A 23,862-nucleotide genomic window follows, 5' to 3' on the forward strand; every position below is an offset into this window, starting at 1 on the left:
CCATCTTTCTACAATGTTTTAGCCTAATATTATTACCACCGTTTCAACAATGTTTTAATATCCTACTACCCTGGTTTTTCTTTTTTATTTGTCTAGATATGCATCCTGAGCAAAATGGAAAGGACCGCTCTAGGCAGAATGGTTACCAGAGCAGTCCTTGTGGAACACTGAGTAGTCTTTCATCATCTTCTGTTGCTAGTCACAATTCCTACCTGAGCGCCTCCACAGCCAGCCTCAACTACGATTCTCTCAAGAGTCTTGGATGCCAAGTGGTGGCTTACCATATCTGTCAGGCCGATAACAATGTAACATGTATGCTGCCTGACTTTGTGCATAGCATTGCTGCCAGCCTCGCCCGGGCCCCCCAACTAGAAGCCTACCGTGAACTGCTGCTTACCGACCCAAACCTTTTTAACATTCTTGCCATGAAGGAGTGCATTCAGAACCCTTACCAATCTTTTGTGAAAGGAATCCTAGAACCGCTGAAACAGTTGAAGGCCAGTGGAAAGATTACTTCGGACAGTTGTATAATCCTGATCGACTCCTTGAACGAGGCCGAGTTCCATCGTCCTGATTATGGTGACACTATTGGCTCATTTCTTTTGCACTATATCCACCGGTTCCCCACCTGGTTGAAAGTGATAACCACAGTACGAACAAACTATGCCGACATTACCCGAATGCTACCTTTCTGCACGATAAGCATTGATACATGCGAAGCCACCCAGCGAGACCTGCACGAATATATTACATACAGAATCAGCTCTAATCTAGAACTACAAAATAATATTGCGCCAGATGAAACCGGTACTCAGAATAAATTTTGCAACCACCTGCAGTTGCTGAGCAAGGGCAGCTTTTTATATTGCAAGCTTGTACTAGATTTAATAGAGCGAGGTAATTTGGTGCTGAAGAGCTCCAATTATAAGATCATCCCGATTAACATCTCTGAAGTCTTTCTTTTACATTTCAATTTGAAATTTCCCAGTGTAAGATCCTTTGAGAGGGTCTACCCAATTCTAGGGGTGTGTTTAGCGGCACTCTACCCCCTGAGTCAGGATGAAATATTTGAAGCAGTGAATTCTGGATCAACTAAGAAATATATTTCGCGAGAGGAGTTCTCACATAGACTGGAAATACTTTTTGGATTCCTTTACCACCGCCAAACAGATAACACTTACATGTTTTTCCATCCTGCCTTCAGGGAATGGCTAATAAAGAGAGATGAGAATGAACACAGAAAATTCCTTTGTGAATTGCGGTAAGTTTCGGCTTTTATGTTTTGAAAATTCTTGTTAGATAATCAAAAGGGTTTCGATATAAAACGTGATGAATACAATTTTTCGAAATTTTCGAATGTTATTTTTTAAAAATATAAAGAGTTGTCATCTTTACAAATAAATTTTATTTCTTTTTTTTGTGCAAGTTCAAAAAAATGTATGAACAAATAAAAATTTCACTTGCATCCTGGACAGTGTTAGGTAGGTACAGCTTATGTGTGTGTGCATATATATATATATATATATATATATATATATATATATATATGTTATTTGTTTATGTTTTTGCATGAATTCAATTATTTACGAAAGTGCATTTTTACTTAAATGCGAGTTAGGAATAATTTTCCCTTTAACCAATTTGGTACCCCTATATGGGGGGGGCGACATATATATTGTTTTTAAAATATAATTATCCACTGACACATGTTTTGTCATCTGCGGCTCATCGGAGTGGCTGAATCTAACGAGATTTGAAATCGGGACCCCATGGTAATAAGCCTAAACTCTTACCACTCGTCCAACTCGCTGACTGTTGGGATGTATTGCGATTTACGTAGATGTTATTTGTTTTTGTGATAATAAGACAAATTCTACTTCTTATACATGAATTAATTACACCCTCTCAATCTGCAATTTCACTATACTTGTCTATCCAATGCCTAACATTTACAAACAACATGAGGTAATTGCCAAGGCTGCTGCTAGAAAGTTACTCACACCTGAGAGTATCCTGTATCTCTACAAAGTCACTATTCGTCTAATATTGTTATCACTGGGTTGGTGCATCTGTCACTGGTCTCTTGCTCCTAGATAGTTATAAAATGTTACCAACCTAATAGGTTTTGCACTTTCGACCAATCTCTATTAAAATCTATCTATGTAAAATAGCAACTTTTGTTCAATGAATTGTTACCACTGGTCTATTTCAACATTAATGAACTTCAAGATGATCTTAATTTAATGATAATTTTGTCATTGATAGTTTTGATTTGTATCTCAAACGAAAATTTTATTGTTATTATATCTAAAAACTTTTAATGTGATTACATGGGTTTTTGCAAAACATGAACACCGATAACCAATTTATTTTTTGTAGCTCAGTTAAGAACCTGCAGCACAAAAAAACGGTTAAATTCAGTTCTATGTAAACCTCTTCTCAAGACTGAAGGTTCAATCCTCAGTGCGGGCAATACTTGCAATACAATTAGGAAATGAATCCAATCCAAATTCTACAACAAATGCCTTAATGAATCTTGCTTTCCAGGCTGTTGGAAAACTGCTTCTGTGGTACCAGTATTCAAGAATTCTGGCGAAAGAAGGGACCCATTAAATTATCACCTCATTAGCCTCCTCCCACTTTTTGTCAAAATATTTGAGACCTTAATTAACCATGCTCTAGTCCATCACGTCACAGATGCTAAACTTCTGACTGACCAACAATATGGATTTAGACAAGCCCGTTCCACATCCTAACTGTAATCTCTGAACGTATATACCACTCACTGGACAAAGCTGGGGAGAGAAGATCAGTAGCTCTAGATATATCTAAGGCTTTTGACAGGGTATGGCATGAGGGTCTCCTCAGGAAAATTAGATCATACGGTATCACTGGTTTCTACTAAACACAATTAAATCCTTCTAAGATAAGAGAAAAATCCAGGTTGTCCTCGACGGTTGTACATCTAAACAATATGATATAAATGCAGGAGTGCCTCAAGGGTCTATCCTTGGACCTCTGTTGTTCCTAATATTCATAAATTACCTCCCCGACAAAATTGTCTGTGAGATGGGTATATATGCTGATGACACCACACTCTATAACAGGCATGACAGGAAAACAAATGAACACATATCTAAAGAAATGGCAAAAACACTAGAGGATGACCTCCAATCTGTAGTGGAATGGGGACAAAAATGGATGGTCACGTTCAATGCCGCCAAGACTAAACTAGTTTCCTTCAATAATTACACGAAACCTTCTCTACCAGCAATAACAATGGCCAATGACTCTTTATCTGAGAGTACATCTTTCAAACTCCTTGGCCTAACGTTCACAGGAAACATGAGTTGGAACAATTACATTGAAAGCATTGCCAGGGCCGCTGCAAAGGAAGTAGGCTCTCTCTATCGTGCTAGAAAGCTAGTAACACCCCAAAGTATCCTGTACCTCTATAAGGCCACCATTCGCCCATGTATGGAGTATTGCTGTCATATTTGGGCTGGTGCATCTGCTACTAGTCTCTCGCTCCTAGACAAGGTTCAAAAGAGAGTCGCCAATCTGATAGGCCCTGAACTGGCATCTAAGCTTCAGCCTCTGTCCCATCAACGAAATGTTGCATCCCTCTGCCTGTTCTACAAGTATTTTAATGGAGACTGCTCTGACAAACTGCAAGCACTTGTGCCCCCACAACGTAAACACCCTCGACAAACCTGACAGGCAGCTAAATCTCACCCCCACACTGTAGAGATCCCTAGATGTAAAAGATATTTCTACTCCAGTAGTTTCTTCCTCAGAACCGCTAGACTTTGGAATGCCATTCCAGGTCCCTGCTTCCCCAACTGTACTGACATGCAGAAGTTCAAGTGTAACGTGAACAGACATCTTGCTGCCCAAATCCCCACATAGTACCCCAGTAGATGTTACCCCTGATAGTAGCCCCCTACACCAAAGTGGCAATGTGCCTTGTTTGGGGTGAAAATGTAATTTAAAAAAAAAAAAATTGAATGTCAATTATTAATCGAGTTTGTTGGAAATTAGACAAATTTCACATTGTGTAATTGAAAATGAACATCTTTGATGATGTTGGAGTGTCTGCTCCAGTGGAGCTACATGATTACGGCAAAGTGGTATGGGAAGATAGCTGTTGCATGTGCAGCAGTCCTGCTTTCTCTTTACAAAGATCGAGGATACAAGGGGAAAGACAGTCGATACAGCTCTAACTGCATTGCAGGAGTTACAGATGATGACAATATAGAATCTGACCCCCTTAGGGAACTACCTTCGGTAGCAACATTTGCAACCCCAGCAGTCTATCCACCTCCAGTTGCACCAACTGTAGTAGTGACTGCCACTCCCGAGTTGGACTGTACAGTCATTCCCAGCAGTGCAGATAAACACCAAAGCTCCTGAGACGAAAAGTTACTGATGAAGACAAAGAATTTGAATAAGTGAAAACTACTTCAGAATATAATGGCATCTTGTTGTAAATCAATGGAAGCAGTAACTATTACATGAAGTCAGCCTAAACATTGGGCAAATTTCCATTCTCTCAAAGAAATAAAAAATAAAGATGTACAAAAATGACACTGAAGCGCAACTTTGATCATATAAGATTCATTTCAACAGCTAACACATTGAATCCTCATCATATGATTCATTTTGGTCCAGAAGCCAAATTTCACAGTGCGCAATTAAGAATGTAGGATTTGAACGTCTTTGATGATGCCGGAGTGTCTTCTTCAGTGGAGCTACATACATGAACATCTTACAACAGATTACAATGGTTGCCCTTAAAATACATCAATGGACATATTGAAACCTATCCAGGTAAAATAGCAAATTGGTCGCTATTGTTAGCTATGTACAATAATTTCTTTTGATTGAGGATGTAAAGCAAGTGTAGTTCGTCATCCCTAAATATGATGGAACATAGAAGCAGACTTTCTAGTGAAACAATACAAATAAAATATATTTATTCATACATGGACATATTACAACTGATTACAAAGGTTGCCCTTAACATAATTCGATGGACATATTAAAACCTATCAAATTTATAACCACTGTTTATTGGTTTAAATGTAAAATTGATATTGTTTTATGTAACATTTAAGCGTGGCACTTTGGTTCCACTGTTCATGTCTGTAACCATTACACCATTTCCAATGGAACAAAATGACGTGTGCTTGTAATGATATAATCTTTGTTAATCATTGGAGGTGAATAAATTTAAATTAACACTTGAACAAGACATGGAAAGATCAACAAATTTTTCTTCCTTTTGCAAATAAACTGAATATTTGACCTTGAACATTACCACAGCATTTCATTCCTTCGTCGCCTTGTGTTGAATTCAAAATGAAGTTTTGACAACTATTTGACATTAAACTGTCATAAAGATGACATTCCCTTTTTCTAAATTGCATTTTCAGTGATGTCCAAAATTCTTTTGATAGGCAAATGACACTTATTCAATAAACTCAGAAGAATTATTTCACACTGAGAAAATAACATCAAACATGTCTTATCCAGTTCTGATAATTCAATAAATCCCTCTAGCCTTCTATGAGTGGTGTTCTTTTATTGAATTTCTAGAATCTGCTGATAAATAATTTTGCCAAAAAATTTGAACACCCCCTCCCTTTCCTCTGCAGAAAAAGAAAACTATTTCATGAAGCTACACAAGATTTGAGTAGCTAAACCTGTGTGTTTATTAACAACAAATTCAAACAGAGAAAACTCAGGCATTTATTATGAAAGTTAAACTTTTAGAGCTATGCCTTAGAAAAAAAATTACTTTTTCCATCTGTTGAGCTTGGGTTAATCAAGAAAAGTGAGTTTGCAAAACCACTTTAATATTTAAAAAAGAAAAAAAAAAGAAAAGATAGAACCCAAAATTAGATTTTTCTGCTTGCTATATATCATTCTCCTTCCATGACACCCCCCCTTCAAATCTTATACTTACATATATAAAGCACTTTCTCCGTGTGTCTGTAAGTTCGTTTCCTATGGACTCTGAAACGGCTGGGCCGAGGTTTTTCCCCCTTTTTTTTAATTTCATACAAATGTACTTTGTGTCTAACAGTGTTCTAAGATAGCTTTTGTCTTAGAATGCCCCCAAGAAGTATCGAAAATCGATAAAATCCGATTACAGAAGAAACGATCTGATTTTGACTTAACACCTTTATACAGCCTAATATCACAAGTGCCTTTGAGAAGTTTTGTCACCACACAAGCAAAGGGGCCCAGCATATAAAATTAACAGTAGACTCTTTGATAAGATAGGAGCACGTTCAAAATTAATGTCTATATTTAGACAACAACTGAATCATGAGACTTGACATTTACATTTTAAACTTTAATTCAAGCCATTCTATAAAAATAATTTTATAAAATCAACAGTATGTTCTTCATAGTGCAAAGTTGACTATAATCCATTGTGGATTAACTCAATGTGGAGAGGCAGGTGAAACTCCCTCCCGGTGCACAGTGGTGAGTATCCGACTAGAGTAGTGAATCAATCGATTTGATTGAAAAATGGATGATTTCATTGACAAAAAAAGTATTGGGAGTGTAGAACATTTGTTAATCCTAAATCCATCCCAGGCAACGTCAGGTATTCCTGCTAGCACACACACACACACACACACACACACACACACACACACACACACACACACACACACACATATTTTCCCCAAACCTCTGGCCTTGATGGAGGGGAGACTAAAACTTGCTGCTATGGTTTCAAATGATCTGAAATAACAACAAGAGGAGACTTAATTCCAAATATTTCTCATATGTTATATCTCCCCTCTTTTGGAAATAAGGTACTATTATGAATATCTCCAGTATCAAATAATCTTTATACACTGTGAAATTTACTTTATGTATGAAAGCTAAAGAGGGGAAATATAATATATGAGAAATATATATTTATATATATATATACGTTATTTATTTGTTTTTGTTAGCGATACTTTTTTAATGAATTCAATTATTTATACGAAAGTGCATTTTTACCTAAATTCGAGTTGGGAATAATTTTCCCTTTGACCAATTTGGTACCCCCAAATAGGGAGCGGCATATGTATTGTTTTTAAAATATAATTATCCACTGACATGTATATAAAATATATATATATGTATATATATATATATATATATATATATATATATATATATATATATATATATATATATATATATATATATATACTCGTAGCCAATTAGAATATTGAAATGTTCATATCTTTGATTCTATGGAACAAAACTACATTAAAATTTGCAGGCTTTTTGAAGATTATAATGTTATTCTATGTTTAAAATTTTATGACAGTTGGTAAAAAAGAACCTATATTATTTTCAAACCAATAAAATATGCTCAAATTTGCCTACATTTGTATATATAGTGTCCTGGCCTGGCTGTTTTGCTGCATTGGGATGAATTTTGCTTTGGAATATTTTGCTTGATTGTCTCCCCTGTGGCTTTGCCAGGCTACTAATAAACTAACCCCTTCTCAAAAGGAGAAAGCAATGCCTGACAGGGTGGACCTTCTAGAACTGCACAAAACCAGCAATATACTGCAGTCAACAGGATGAAGCTCAATTTAAAATAGTTCAGACTCTGTTGGCTTTGGCGTTGAGGGAAAAAATTTCCTGGCTGCAAAAAAAACAAAAATGCTTTCTCTTTTATGGATACTCTAAAGCTTTTGAACCACAGCAATTCTCTTTCAGAAAGAAGGCGGCATTAATTTTCAGCCAAGGATTGTTTTCCCCTCAACACCAAAGAAAACAGAATTTGGACAATTTGAAATTGATATGTACCCGATGGCTGTGGTATGTTGTTTGTCCTGTGCAGTTCTAGGAGGTCCACCCTGTCACTCATTGCCTTCTCCCTTTGAAAAGGAGTTAGTTTATTGCTAATCTCCCAAGGTCTCCTAGTAGAGAATACTGACGGGCTGCCCAGGCATTTTTTGTAGACCAAAATACTCTTACTTTAGGGTGCTGGCTCTTCAATCCCACTCTCCGACTCTCGTATCACATCTTCCTGTCGTGGCAGGGAGATAAATACCTATATACTAAGAAGAATTTGTCAGTTTTTGGTCACTTGTGTAAAAATATGATCATATTTGTTCACATGAAAAAATGTACCTGTAAAGGCTATCGATTTTGTTTAATCAAACCCGTCGGTATCAATGGCTAATCAAATTTCAACTGGATAGTATTATCCCTAATAAATATATCTCTTACAAACGTAATTAATCACTCTGTGCCCCTTCCTCTTCAATTATTTAACTACATATATAGCAATCTTTCCCCTTTGTCATCTAGTTCATTATGAAGCATGAAAATTTAATTCATTTTTGCATTTATTTATATTACCGAGAGAACTCTATTCTAATTATTATCAGTAATGCTTAACGCTAACTGGAAACGATTACTTCTCAAACTACAGCGCTCAACCCATGAGTTAAGAACAAATGTACTCATCCATAGAGAGCTTCTTCAACGTATCATGGCTCCCCAGAGTTTCTAGACACACACGCGCACTGTTGAAATGCTTAATTGTAATTGGAATCGCAAATTGGAATCGCCAAATTTTGTGCTTATTTTCGAATGCCAAAAACCATTTTTTAATTGCTTTTTTTTGTTTTGTTATTGTTGCTGTTTATTTTCGTTTAAAGCTTAATTCTTCATTGCTAGTATATAATAATAATAATAATAATAATAATAATAATAATAATAATAATTTAAAACTAAAATCTATAGATCAACTCCCACGCGTGTGAAAATATATTCACATATTACATGGGTTTTTAATATAATATAATATAATAAAAAAAAAAAAAGAAGCAATACTATAACTAAATATTTAGAGATTTTAAAAGAATTGGAATCGGTACTTGTATCGGAGTCGGGAATTCAGAACAGAATCAGTAATTGTATTGAAATGGAGAAAAATATTGGAATTGTCACCTCCTTCTTTCTCCTATCTCTTACTTTTTTCATTAATTCATTGTAGTTCCTTTTATCTTTAGTAAAATTAGAAAAAAAAAAAATTTGCATATAAAAGGAATAAGTCTTGAATTTGGTCTTGATAAGGATGTTTTTCGCCTGATGATGTAGTCTCTCAGCAAAGAGGCACTACAGAAATATGTATGCACATATGCAGCCAATAATGTTTGTATAAATAAACATACTATATATATCTATAAAAGTGAAAGTGTCTGTCTGTGTGTTTGTGTCTGTCTGTCTGTGTGCATTTCCCTACACAATATCTCTGTCAATTTTCAGTCTACAGACTCGAAATTTGATATACAGGGTACTGAGATTTGGGAAAAACCTTTGTGATCAGTTTTCAGCCAGAAATTTGGCTGTTAAGGGGTCAAAGTTCAACGATTTGACCTTTGAGAACTCTACCAAACTCCTCCGCCAATTTTTAGTCTACAGACTTTTATATTTTAGATATAGGTTCCTTGGACATGGCTCTAACTTAATAACTTGATTTGAGCCCAAAACAATAAGTGTTAAGGGGTCATAATAGGAGTCAAATTTAAAAAAATTGAACGCTTTTTGTTTTTTTGCTCAACATAAACTTCCAAACATCCGGGCAATGCCGGGCTGAAATGCTAGTATATATATATATATATATATATATATATATATATATATACACTAGCAGTCGTAAAATATGCACAAATCTCGGTGAAAAATCTGCATAAATATTATATTATTAATACAGAAACTGAGACATGTGCATACGAGTATTATGCATTTATTTTAACAGTTCACTTCTGATGAGTAAAAACAAAACAAAACTACTCAAGCTGAAATTGAAACCAAAACTTAAAGACAGTGAGTCAAGTACGATAACCATTAGGTCTGCTTCTCATGATCTTTAAAAAGTGTTTTCAAACCTACTTATTCTTAATATAAGGAACCTGCCATTTAAACAATTCATGCATGCACATTCATGAAACAGATGACAAATAGATAAAAATCTGACGACCCCCACGTACCAATTTTTCAATTTTGACCTCTTAGTAATACTTTTTCCGGATGAAAACCGATAAAGTTTCCAACATGTTTGAATACCCTATATACAAAATTTCAAGTCTGTAGATTAAACATTCATTGAGCATATAAGTTGAGAAGTTTCCTCACACACACAGATTCTCACTTTTATATAAAAGCCACTTTGTGTGTATGTGTGAGTTGCTTCCTCATAGGTTTTGAAACGGCTGAGCCTATCTTTTGCAAATTTCACACAAAGCTAATTTATATGTCTGGCAGTGTTCTTAGATATGTTTTGTACAGAAATTCATCCGATAAGTATTGAAATTAAAAAAAAAATCTGATCTTAAAAATAGCTTTTCTCTCTTGTAGACAAAAAAGAATAATTTTTACAAGGGAATATTTTATGTTACACCAGCCAAAGGAGATAATAAAATCTCAGCAAATTATTTCTTCTGAAAAACCCCCCAGCTTTATTCTAATTTGGCGATATAGCTTAGTGGTAGAACATTTAGCTACAGATCTGGTGATCCTCTGTTTAAGCCCAGGTGTAACTCACCATTTTATTTTTATTTTTTCTTATTAATGAGTTCAATTTACGATAAAAAAAGAGGTACTATTTAAAATCGCCGCAAATCATTTCTTCGTTTACATATTTTTAAGCTAAACATTAATCAGAAGTGACTTTTCCATGGAATTCATTGTCAAACCCAAATATTAGCTGATGTGATATTGTAAACAAACACAGACAGAATTTGATGAACGACATTATCATTATTATTAAAGAAAAAAAATGTTTTCTCACGAATTAATCCACCAGGCAAATTATTCCTCTTAACATATAATAATCAATATAGGATTGATTCTATAATAATACATACACAATCTGTCAGTGGGGCATTAGAATACGCTGACTGCCCCCCTGCAGAGGGTAAAAGTCCCTTAATGGGGGTCCTGGATATGACCTTAAACTATATCCAGAGGTGAGGCCCCAGCTTGTGGGCTTTGGGGAGTGTGGAGCCACCCTTTAATTACCATTGCTCCCAGGTCCACTCTGATCCGGAGTGGTAGTACCTGCTAGAGTCCCAACTATGGGTTAAATAGAAACCGACGTGAAAACAACAAATATATTCTATTAAAAAAATTTTTCGGCATTAAATAACCCGAAAAGGGTTGATATGCCGTAATACAAAAACAACCAACCAACCAACAACCCAAATAAAGCCTGGGAAGGTTAAATTAAAATATCGTGTTTAAGCGTATTGTATGACCATGCAACGCCATGGGTTGCCAGCTAATATATATATATATATATATATATATATATATTGTAGTAAGTTTACCTTTTAGGTACCATTTTCACCATGCAATCAAGCAACTTAGTATTTTGAATCAGCAAAATTGCTCATAATACGAAAATGTTCTACAGCTGAATGGTCAGGAAAATAGATCTATTTTAAAACGTTTGAAGGAATCTATTTTCAGAGCTTTAATCAAAGAAATGCATTGGAGTGTAGCAAGATATTTGTTAGCCATAATTAGAATTTACCTGTCCAAATGAGCCTGAACAAATGTGGAACTAAACGAATCATTGTATGATACATACTAAGACAAAATAACAAAAGGTATTTGCAATTAATACATACACACACACACACACACACAATTCTGTTATATATATTTTTTTCTAGTGTATATATATATATATATATATATATTACTAGAAAAAATATATGTAAATATATATACTAGAAATGTTAGCCCGTTAAAATGAGGAAAAGTTATATATTTTTCTAGTGTGTGTGTATATATATATATATATATATATATATACTAGAAATGTTAGTCTGTTAAAAAGAGGAAAAGTTATAACCTGCTGACTTAGAATGAGTGATTTATGCCAAATAGATGGTTGAATTTATGCTCAGTTTTGTATTAAATACTGTGCATCGAACGGATACTATAATACTTAGTTCACTGCACCTCATCAAAACAAAGATGCATACAAAGTTTCAGCCAGATCCGAAACAGTGGAACATACAAAAATATAACATATCTATCTACTATTATATAAAAGGAACTTATGTGTGTGTGTGTGTGTAAGTTCGTCCCCTATGGACTCGAAAATGGCTGAATCGATTTTTATGAAATTTTACACAAAGGTACTGTATATGCCTGACAGTGTTCTTATAAGAATGTCTTCGATAAGCATCTATAATCGAAATAATATAATGAAAGAAGGAACAGGCAATTTTGACCAAAATTAACACTTAACACAGCCTAAAATTACAAGTCCATTTGAGAAGCTTTTTTTTTACCATACAAGCCAAACGGTCCAGCATATAAAATCAACAGTAGGTTCTTCATATTACAAGGGCGCGTTCATTATGAATGTTTCTTCTTAGAGCATCATTGAAGCATGATATTTGACTTTTGCATTTTAAACTGTAATTCAAAACAAGTCGAATTAATTAAATATAATTTTATAAATTCAACAGTAGGTTCTCGATGGTGCAGACTACAGTGTATTGTGGACTAAGTCACTGTGAGAGGCATGTGAAGCTTTCTCCCGGTGGACTGCAATGGGTGCTCAACTAAGGCAGGTAATCAATTGATTTGATTAAAAACATAGGCGATTTCACCAATATTAATGATAATAAAAATATAGTAGTGTGGAAAATTCATTGATTATCATTCGGTCTCTGGCAACGTCGGGTCTCCTTGCTAATATATATATATATATATATATATATATATATATATATATATATATATAAAATAAGATAAAAATTACAGTTAAATTTACCAAAATGATCCAAGATGCTAAAACTAAAGTATATTATAAATATTAAAGAATTAATATTTATAAAGTAATCTCAACCATATATATATATATATATATATATATATATATATATATATATATATAAAATTTATTTTAACTTTTTTTTTGTTTAACTTGAATCATCTGAAGATAGTGACGGATAATTTTTACCTTGTCTATTGAAACAATTTGTCATGTATTAATACACTTGAGATTTTAATAATGAAAAAAATACATTTGGCTCTACTAACGTATTGAGCACTCTTTATTCATGTTTTTAACCACATGTACCTCTTTATATATATATATATATATATATATATATATATATATATATATATATATATATATAAAATGTATTGCAATGTCTTGTCAGACGAGTGCCACTCCCTCAGACACTCAAAAGTCCATGAGCCCAAAAAATGACTTCCATCGCCACAGGACCATTTTAATAGACAAATGCCTGATGGAGTACCTATACACAGATGATGTTACAGAGTCTTAGCTTTGTACGAGAGGTAAGCTTCTCTTTGGGTTCAAAATGTTGAGATCCAGCAACAAGCAAGAGCAAGATAGCCAGCAACAAGTTAAACTGCAGATCAGCTTAATGCGGGTACTGGTCTTCCGCTTTATGGTTTTTTTAAATCAGAGATTTACTTCTCCTAGAAAGGTTGCCTTCACCACGGCTTACGGGAGCCCTCTCCACCCCAACACACACGGTGCTAGTTGGCCGTTGACCTCGAAAAAAGGTTCATTCGCCTTTTGGAAGGTCTTGTTTTTAATCCTTCAGGGAGACTAGCGACCCTCTTCACCAAACAAGTCTGGTGGGGGAACCAGTTTAGTCGCCGATGATCTAACCAGGAGGCAGGTAGTAATGGGCTACATGATACCAGTAGCATATGATATGAGCTGACATATATACACACACACCAAGTTATAGGTATTCAAGTGAGAAAACTCATGAATTTAACAAGATTATTAAGTTCTCAATAAAAGAAGAGCAACATATATGTTTATTAATATAAACAAATGTAAAAGCTTCCGACACTGGACATGTTAATGTTTCGTGCAAACGGTTGGTTTAAATCACAAGTCTTCCTCTGGCGACTTAAAGATATAGTTTGTCTGTGTCACAGAAGAAACCAAGTCGCCTAACGAAAACTTATGGTTTAACCAACCAAACATTAGCATGTCCAGTGTCACGACCTTGTAAATTTGTTTATATTGGTTGGTTGTTTATGTTTTACGGCATATCAACCCTTTTCGGGTTATTTAATGCTGAATCCTAAGATTTTGAAGAACAATTTTTTAATAGAATATATTTGTTGTTTTCAAGTCGGTTTCTATTTAACCCATAGTTGGGACCCTAACAGGTACTACCACTCCGGGTCAGAGTGGACCTGGGAGCAATGGCAATTAAAGGGTGGCTCCACACTTCCCAAAGCCCGCAAGATGGGACCTCACCACTGGATATAGTTTAAGGTCATATCCAGGACCAAAATTTGTTTATATTAATATTATATATATATATATATATATATATATATATATATATATATATATATATATATATATATAATTATTTTTTTACTATAATAATTAAATACCTACAGACACTAGTGTTTCATCCTTTCGGGATTCTTCAGTGCAGGGTGTCACGATTACTACCAGTCGAACGATTCGAACCCCGCGACACGAGACATCTCTGGCTCGATTAGCGGAGGCCGTATCCATTCGGCTACCATTAATCGTGTGAAATAGCGTTGAATTTTAAACATTTTAATTTAAATGTTCATTACGTCAGACAGACAGTGATCAAATCGTTATACGATGATCTACGCATAAGAGCTAAATTGACCGACTTTTAATTCAACAGAAAGCGCTCAACGATAAGAAACGTATTTCTTAAAGGGGCTGTCATAATTATTTTTTTACTATAATAATTAAATACCTACAGACACTAGTGTTTCATCCTTTATATATATATATATATATATATATATATATATATATATATATATAAATGAAGAGTTTGAATGCAAAACACAATACCTCCAATTTCTTCAAACTGAGATATTAAACAATAAACGTAGCATAAAATGCTTATTTCAATTAAAATTAAATGAATATTAACAAAATATTCTACTTTCTATTCTAGTTTCTAATCAATCAAAATGTTTGCTTTTATTATCCTCACACTATCGATTAGAAGATGAATATGCACTGGTTAGAAGATATAAACAATCTTAAATTGTAAATCCATGCAATTAGCCTGATGATATACCTGGAGAATGAAACACAAACTTTTCTATGTAGCTTATTTGCATGATTATATTTTTGTATCACAACTGAGCTCACGTACTGAAATAAATATGCTATGCAGTAGAACCCTGGGATACGACATTAATATGTTTCAGGGTTGGGGTCGTAAGGTGAAATCGCCGTATGACGGAACCTAAGCAAAATTTTATACAGTACATATTAAAAATTGGTAACAAAATACAGTACAGTATATAATACGCATGTATATAATTAAATAACATTATAAATAACACTGTAAGGCAGGGCAAATACCATAACCAGGGTCCAGAAAAACATCATATTCCACATCGTAACCTGAAAAAACCGTATCCTAGGGCTCTACTGTATATCATTTTATAATATGCCTGCATATACATTAAATAGTAATAAATGATATACACATACTAGTTGAAGTACTCATCAATGCTGTGTTTCTCCAACCTCTTTCTTCTGTACGTCAGATCAAATGAAAGACAGTATTTTTTTTTAATTGCAATAAAATAATTGTTTTGAAAGTGCATTACTATTTAGCTTTCTGATGATGGTCGATATTGGCTAAGAAATAACTAGAACGCTATAACAACAACAAAAATCATTTCTCTATACTGATTTAAACTTCTTCTAAAGTCATCAAATTTAAATCTGTCTTTCAGACTTAAATAATTTTTTCCTTTTTACTTTTATAATAGGATAATACTAGTGACCTGCACATAAACACTTGTTTTTCATTCTCTAATCCTAACCCTTCTTTCCAAAAGCTGTCATTTTCAGAGAAATTTTGTTGACTACAAATCTTTTTAAAAAATTTTTTACTCAGGATAAAAATCTTGGAAATTTAACCTTGATCTAGATTAATACAATCACAGTATTTTATTTATTTTAATATGTTGCTTCTGTAAAAAGCGACTTTATGTAAATTTTTTTTTCCAATAAAATTTTATGTAAAATAAATCCATAGAGATCTCCAAAATGTTGCTGGAACCATTTTTCTCTCTCTGCGGAAATGTGTAGGTGGACAGTGCCAGCTCTGTGTATATCTGCTCGTATATATTAGAAGAGTCCAACTGCAAAGCATTGCAAGAAGCGGTCGCTCGATGTGAAAGCCTATAAAATCATATTTCTTCTCGTACGCTTCCATATATTGCCATTTATTTCCTGATATTAAAACCCTTCACTTCTCCTATTTTAGGAAGGGATTTCTCTTGTCCTTTTATAAACCTAACCTGACCTTGTGGATCCGATGCTGCGTTATAGCCTTATTGGTCATCACATGGCTAGATATAATTCATTTTATACGAATAACAGCAGTCAGGATCATTTGCGTTTACCAGGAAGGCTAACACTTTTCGTAACTTGGTAGAAGCTCGTCTAAGAAATTCTAGGGTTGCTCGTTCAAGGTCTCCGTGACATTGAGACATTGATACCAAAATATTGATTTATCTGATGATAACAATGATAGTGAAGAAACTGAATTTGGGCCACCGCTTTACAATTACACCATCAGATGAGAGTTGTTGGCTTGATAGATGTAGAACAGTTAAGTTAGCAGGGTCGGTTCACAGTATATTTGCATGACCAGGCTGTTGATGTTATCCAGAAATTTTGTTGCATTGCTGATACGTTGTAGCACAGAAAGGAGCTGGTGCAAGAGTTAGAAGTTGATGGAATAATTTCAGGGAACTTCTGTCATTCCTGATTAACGGATTGTTGACCGATCTTAACCAAGAGGAGAATTGGTAATCACGCCTATTAAGTTAATATGCGTGGTATGTCCAAATAGGAAATAGATGATGCTAATCTTGTTCTTCCATCGTATCATTCTCATATCATTTCTCTACATGCAACGCATATCCTCAACCCTCACTAGCCAGATTTTACTTCGATACAACATCACACTGCACACACATGACTGACAGGTTCTTCGGCAATCACGCGTGTTAACTTTTGAATTGAAAGCCATGTTTAATTCTGAAATAGTTTCTGATGGGAAGCTAATGTGTGCAAGCCCAGGAGATGAAAAAAGGTTTTTGGTGGGTAGGTAATCTGTATAAGTGTTAGAGATGAAAAATAGTTTTATGATAGCAATTGAAATTAACGTATTTAGCATAACACTGCATCTGATTCCATTCAAATGCTACATCTTTAAAAATAGAAATCAACTTGTTCTCTAAAGAACACTTTTCTTTCACAAATTCAAATACATTGTCCTATTCAAACATTTTTCTCAGTCTAGAAGGATTTCTAATTTACTGATCAAAACAGAAAAGTTAAAGTATATTACAATTAAATGGTAATTCTATATTAAAAAATAAAAATAAAAAATATTGTAAAATCGACAAATATTTAAAGTGAGGGCAGAATTAGAGGTGGGCAGTAGCAAGCATGAAAATCAATAAAAACGTCTGTGCCCTCCTGTTCCAAGTGCTAAAAACATTACCATTTACATTCTTTTATCTTTTTTAATTTTCATTATTTTCAAATTATGAATAAAATAATTTGAGAAATATTTTCTTTTTAAAGATTTTCGAATGAAAATTCTGAATGAAGTAGTGTTAGAATATATGGAAGTTTATCTCTAAAATCCTAAGATAAGTTTATGAGCAAGACTGATATTTATATCAAGTTAGACATGTGTTTATTCATTTGTATCTACAGAATTCACTACCAAACTAATCGATCATGATAAATTTTGGAACTTTATGAATTTTGTTAGGTGTAAGGGTAGATAACATGAGCTATGTTTAGTTTAATTTAGTTTCATGAAAAGGGACACAGCTCTTGTGAAAATTCTGATTTTTTTTTCTGAAATTTTAATAATGGTTATTAATTAAAAAATATTCCTCAAATCTCAAATATTTTGCATTTTCAAATATTTTGCATTTTCAAATATTTGCATTTTCAAATATGAGCTTCTGCCTATTTTCCTGAACACTTTTTAAAATATAAAAAGTGTTCAGGAAAATAGGCAGAAGCTCATATTTGAAAATGCAAATATTTCAGATTTGCATTAAATTTTAGCTATAGTCATTAAACATCAATTAAACAAAATTTCTTGATTTTCAATTTTTCTTTGAGACGCTCTTAAGCTTAAGTGTTAAATTTCAGACTTTTTTTTTTTTTTTGTAATAGGATATAAAACTGCTGCAAGACTGTACGGTTCAGAGATTTAGAAATGGTTATTTTAGTTTTCCGTAAAGTGCAGAAACGTATTTGTAATTTGATTGATTCTCACCCTTTCTTCTCCTCTGCAAACTCTCTCTCACAGAAGTGCTGTTAATAGTCTCAGTCTTTTCTATGAATAAAATATTATTAATTATCGCACATTTTCTTCAGAATTGTTTGATCTCATTCCTGATTATTTTTTTCCAGCTCGTTTGACTCGGTTGTCTAGTAGTTTCCATCACTTTGCTGTTTTGATACTTCAATGTAATGCAGGACATAAATTGCCGGGATACTATGTAGGGAGTTGAACAGCAAGATGTCTGTTTACATTACACTTGAACTTCTGCATGTCAGTACAGTTGGGGAAGCAGGAACCCGGAAGAGAATTCCAAAGTCTAGCAGTTCTAGGGAAGAAACTATTAGAGTAAAAGGCGTTCTGGCATCTGGGGATCTATACTTTGTAGAGGTGGGATTTTGCTGCTTGTTGGGTTTGTCAGGGGCATTTACATCGAGGGGGTAGAAGGGCTTGTAGTTTTTCAGAGCATCTACCATTAAAATATTTGTAAAACTGGCAGAGGGATGCAACTGACAGTTCGGGACCTATTAGGTGGATGACTCTCTTTTGAACTCTGTCCAGGTTGGTTGTTTTTGTTTTATGGCATATCAACCCTTTTCGAGTTATTTAATGCTGAATCCAAAGATTTTGAAGAAAAATTTTTTTAATAGAATATATTTGTTGTTTTTAAGTCGGTTTCTATTTAACCCATAGTTGGAACCCTAACAGGTACTACCACTCTGGGTCAGAACTCTGTCCAGGAGTGAGAGACTAGTAGCAGATGCACCAGCCGAAATATGACAACAATATTTCATACATGGGCGAATGGTGGCCTTGTAGAGGAACAAGATACTTTCAGGCATAAAGAACTTCCTCGCAACAGCTATGGCAATGCTCTCAATGTATCTGTTCCAACTCATGTTTCCTGTGAACGTTAAGCCGAGGAGTTTGAATGGAGTACTTTAGGTAATGTACCATTAGCTATTGGTGGTTGAAAAAACAGTTTGTGCATTCTGTATAGCTTTCTCGTTTCTATCAGAACATTGATTTATCAATAACTTACTGAAGAGGAAGAAATTTGCTTGCAATAAACACGGAGACTTGGAGGATGCAGCCAAGAGAATTTTAGAAGGAAATAAAAGAAAAAAAAAATCAAATCAAACAATGTTTTTAACTGAAGGATAATTTAAGAAACGATGCCCAGATTTTATTCTGACCTAAGACGAATAATTTAACCTTTGTATATATACGTCATAATCGTGTCGACACTTTTTCTCATTATATCACTGAAGTTAAGCAACGTGGAACCTGGCTGCCGCTAGGTGAGTGACCATTTAGGAATGCTATAAAAATGAAATAAAACTAAAGCACTACCCCTAAGGTGGGTTTAACTGGTTTCCTCCAAAGGAGGAAGTTTCATAGGAGTATTTAATTCACAAGCAGTTTCCAGTCGCATGTATATCCCCATTAGGGGAGATGACAGCATAAGGTTTTTGCAACTCTTGCAGGGAGGTATCGATGTCCCCTACATATAGTGCCTAGAATTTCCAATTTGGTCACCCAGCTAGTACTGACCAGGCTCAACGTTGCTTAACTTTGGTGATCTAGTGAGAACCAGCGTGTCAGCATGATTATGTTGTATATTTGAGAATGCAAGGTGATGTATATCTTATGACTAGGATATACAGATGAGTATATCTGCCGTGGCCTTGCAGGTCTGTAATAATCAAGACAAACATTGTGGACTAGTAAACAAAAGTGTATTAGCAAAAGTATATTTTAGAAGTAAACGTCACGATTCTGGGGCTATAACTGCCATGAATCGCTATCCAATAGCATATTAATTGCATGTATATTCATATACTTATTATTATTAATAATAATAAATTATTACCCATTATTATTAAAATATTAATTATTACTTATTATTATTAGATTATTATTTATATAATCTCTGCTTAAGTCTATTATTCCTAAAATGGGTAGATCAGCTTACCCCATAACACTATACCACGACTAACCTCCAATCATATATTGAGCACTTTTGTATTAAATGTCATAGAAAAAATGATATAAGTACACAACCACACATATATTTATATATATATGGGATAGAGGCTCGGCAAATAGAGCAGAAGCTGGGTTTGTGGCTGGCTTTGAATCTCATGACCGGCAAGAATTCTTACCCTACACTAATGATCACGTAAGCATGAAACACGAGTGTCTATAGGAATAAATGAATTATCATTTAATTATATATATTTAAATGAATGCGGTCATCAACAATTATGTTGTTTTATATACTTGCTTTTTTGATATTTTCATTTTTCCAATTTGGGAAAATGAAAATATCAAATAAAAACGCAAGTATATGAAAGACACAACAATTGTTGGTGACCCCATTCATTTAAGTATACAGTTTTTTCTCTCGGGATCTTTAAACCCTTTTTATACCCACACACACACGCACACACACACACACACACACACACACACACACACACACACACACACACACACACACACACATCTACTATTATATAAAAGTCGCTTTGTGTGTGTGTGTGTGTGCGTGTGTGTGTGTGTGTATGAGTTTCTTCCTTATAGGTTCCAAAACGGCTATCTTTTGCAAATTTCACACAAAGGTAATTTATCTGTCTGGCAGTGTTCTTAGATATGTTTTGTTCAGAAAGTAATCTGATAAATATAAAAAATCAAAAAAATTCGATCCTAAAAGTAGTCTTTTTCTTCTAAAAGATAAAAAAGAATTTATACAGTGAAGCATTTTAGATTGCATCGGCAAGGGAGATAATAAAATCTCAACAAATAATTTCTTCTAAGAAAACAACAAATTTGTTGACATCTGGAAATATAACTCACTAGTAGAGTATTCAACTACTGATCAAATGTTCTACTACTGAGCTAAATTTCCATATGTCAAGCCTCACCATTTCATTTAAATTTTTTTCTTATTAATGAGTTCGATTTACGATAAAAGAAGAGCTACCATTTAAAATCGCCGCAAATCTTTTCTTAGTTTGCATATTTTAAAACTAAACATTAATCAGAAGTGAGTTTTTAGAGCATTCGTCGTCAAGCCCAAATATCAGCTGACGTGATATTGTAAACAAAAACAGAAGAAATTGGATGAACTACATTATCATTATTATTTATTTTATTTATTTTTTTTGCGAATTAGTCCACTGGGCAAATTATTCCTATAATTATAGTATTATAATTATATTATATAATATTCAATACAGGATCGATTCTATAATAATACATACGCAATCTGCATGAATTAAAATATCATGTTTAAGTGTATTGTATAACTGGGCAACGCCGGGCGCCCAGCTAGTATATATATATATATATATATATATATATATATATATATATATATATATATATATATACTATATGCATAAGCCTGAAGAATCATAGAGTGGATTAAACGTGGAATATTCTGTGTAGCTTAATCACCATATATATTTTATAACTTTATTTATATATATATATATATATATATATATATATATATATATACATGTATATATATGTATATGAAAAAAGCATCAACGTGTAGAAGTGTTAATTTATCCTATTCTTAGTCATGGACGATAGAACAAGAGCAATCTACCTCATGGATGAAATAAAGGAGTTCAGTTCTGTTGTAACCTTGCAGATGAATAACAATCAAGTTAAACACAGTGGTATAATTAAGAAAAAATGCATTAGCAAAAGTATGTTACAGAAGTACAAGTCATAATTCAGGCAGGGGGTGAGGGTATAACTACTACCAATGCTACCCAATCACGTGTTGATTGCAAGCATATTCATAGTCTCTGTGTAAGTTCATTATTCCTAAAATAGGTAGATCATCTCATTCCATAACACAAAGGAAGAGTTAAAATCGCCTCCTTCTACGTCTTGTCCTAGGGTGGCCTATTTTTATTAGATTAATGTTGTTAGAATGCATTAGGAAATGTATGTTACAGAAATACACATTAGTATTCTGGGGGCCATAACTACCACCAATAACTACCCTGTCTATTTATAAACTCTGGAAAAGTCCATTATTCCTGAAGTAGGTATATCAGCTTACCTCATTACAATATCCTTGAGTCCCCCTCCAAAAATTGAATGTTTTAAAATGTAAAAGATGATTCCAAGTAATAGATATATTCGAAATGGTTTCCAAGGAGATAGTTGTAAGGGGCGAGGGGAATGGCGAAAAAATCATGTGACTAGAAAGTTAAAAAAAAAAAAAAAAAAAAAGGAGAGAGGTAGAATAGCAAGCAAGAGGAAGCGAACTGAAGAGGTAGAGAACACAAAAGGTGAAGGAGGATCAAGAAAAAGAAATAAAGGAAGAAATTGATGAAGAAGGATAAATATAGGATGAAAGCTGGTGCGAACGAGCATGTATATTGAAAAAGGAGGAGGAATATTGGAAAGGAGGAATTGTGAAAAGAGAGAAAAATGATGACATATTCAAATCTTTATTTATTCAGACTTGAGCAGTCAATAAAAGCCATGCCTTTATGATTGCAAGGAGTGCTGCACCAAATTGTATAAATCTTGGAGATGTGCCAACTGTGCTGCTATGAAATTCTCTATGGATTCTGAACAAAAGTACATAGCTATTCGTATTATTTGGATTCATCAGACTACAGTTTTCATCTTGATTTTCACAATGTTTCAGTCGATATAACCTCCGACCTTCTTCAGGTGTATCTTGTCAAACTCGGGAATGTTTCTGTCGAACTCGGGAATTTTGGATGGAATTTTGAGCAGAACTCTTTATTTACTTTACGGGGGTAGCGTGCTCTTGTTCCATCAGCCATTTAATAGCGAACTGGGATGCTTTTTGAGATACTAAAGTGACTTAAATAGGTTTTACTTATTTTTTGGATGCAACTACACTATAATAACGAAATTCAAAACTTTTAATATTAATTACCATGTTACAGTAATGAATGCATCCAAAAATTATGGAAAACGATCCAGCAGAAAAAAAATTATTAAAGAAAACATTTCTTGATAAAAATGAGCGAAAATTAAATTTTTGGCTAAAAAAAACAAAAACACTGGAGAGTTCCAAAGGGAAGTAAATAGCATATAATTATTGCCAATTTTTACATAAATTTTGCATTTTGCGTTTTTAGCATAACTAAGTTACTTGCCTTGTTATTATGCTGTGTCTTCCCAAAGAAATATGGCAACGTTTTCTTTTTTGTAAGATAAAGATCACAAACTTGTGTGTGTGTTTTTTTTAAATAATGCAGTAATATTTAAATACTTCTGATATGCCAATTAAGTAGATACTAGCAGGACCAGTGGAAATTCCACAGAGGAGTCATTCATATGTAATATATTGATGTTGGCATTCTGTAGATGTTCAGTGTAAATGGAAACACTCTGATATTATTGTAGTTTTTTTGTTAAAACTGTAAAAGTATTTATCTAAGCTAGCATGAACGCTTGGCAAAGCCCGGCAATA

General features: G+C 33.8%; 1 protein-coding gene across 4 annotated transcripts in view; it reads left to right on the forward strand.

The window, feature by feature from the left end:
- LOC145246629 (protein TANC2-like) overlaps positions 1-23,862 on the forward strand; it is a 1,068,463-nt gene that overhangs the window by 963,542 nt on the left and 81,059 nt on the right. For all 4 annotated transcript variants that reach the window (XM_080108301.1, XM_080108302.1, XM_080108304.1 and 1 more), the window contains one exon: positions 97-1,261. In XM_080108301.1, the coding sequence (XP_079964427.1) occupies positions 97-1,261 (1,165 nt within the window). The remainder of the gene's footprint in view (positions 1-96; positions 1,262-23,862) is intronic.

The sequence above is a fragment of the Euprymna scolopes genome, chromosome 24 (genome assembly GCF_053919585.1).
Source record: "Euprymna scolopes isolate OS-2025 chromosome 24, ASM5391958v1, whole genome shotgun sequence".
Taxonomy (NCBI): domain Eukaryota; kingdom Metazoa; phylum Mollusca; class Cephalopoda; order Sepiida; family Sepiolidae; genus Euprymna; species Euprymna scolopes.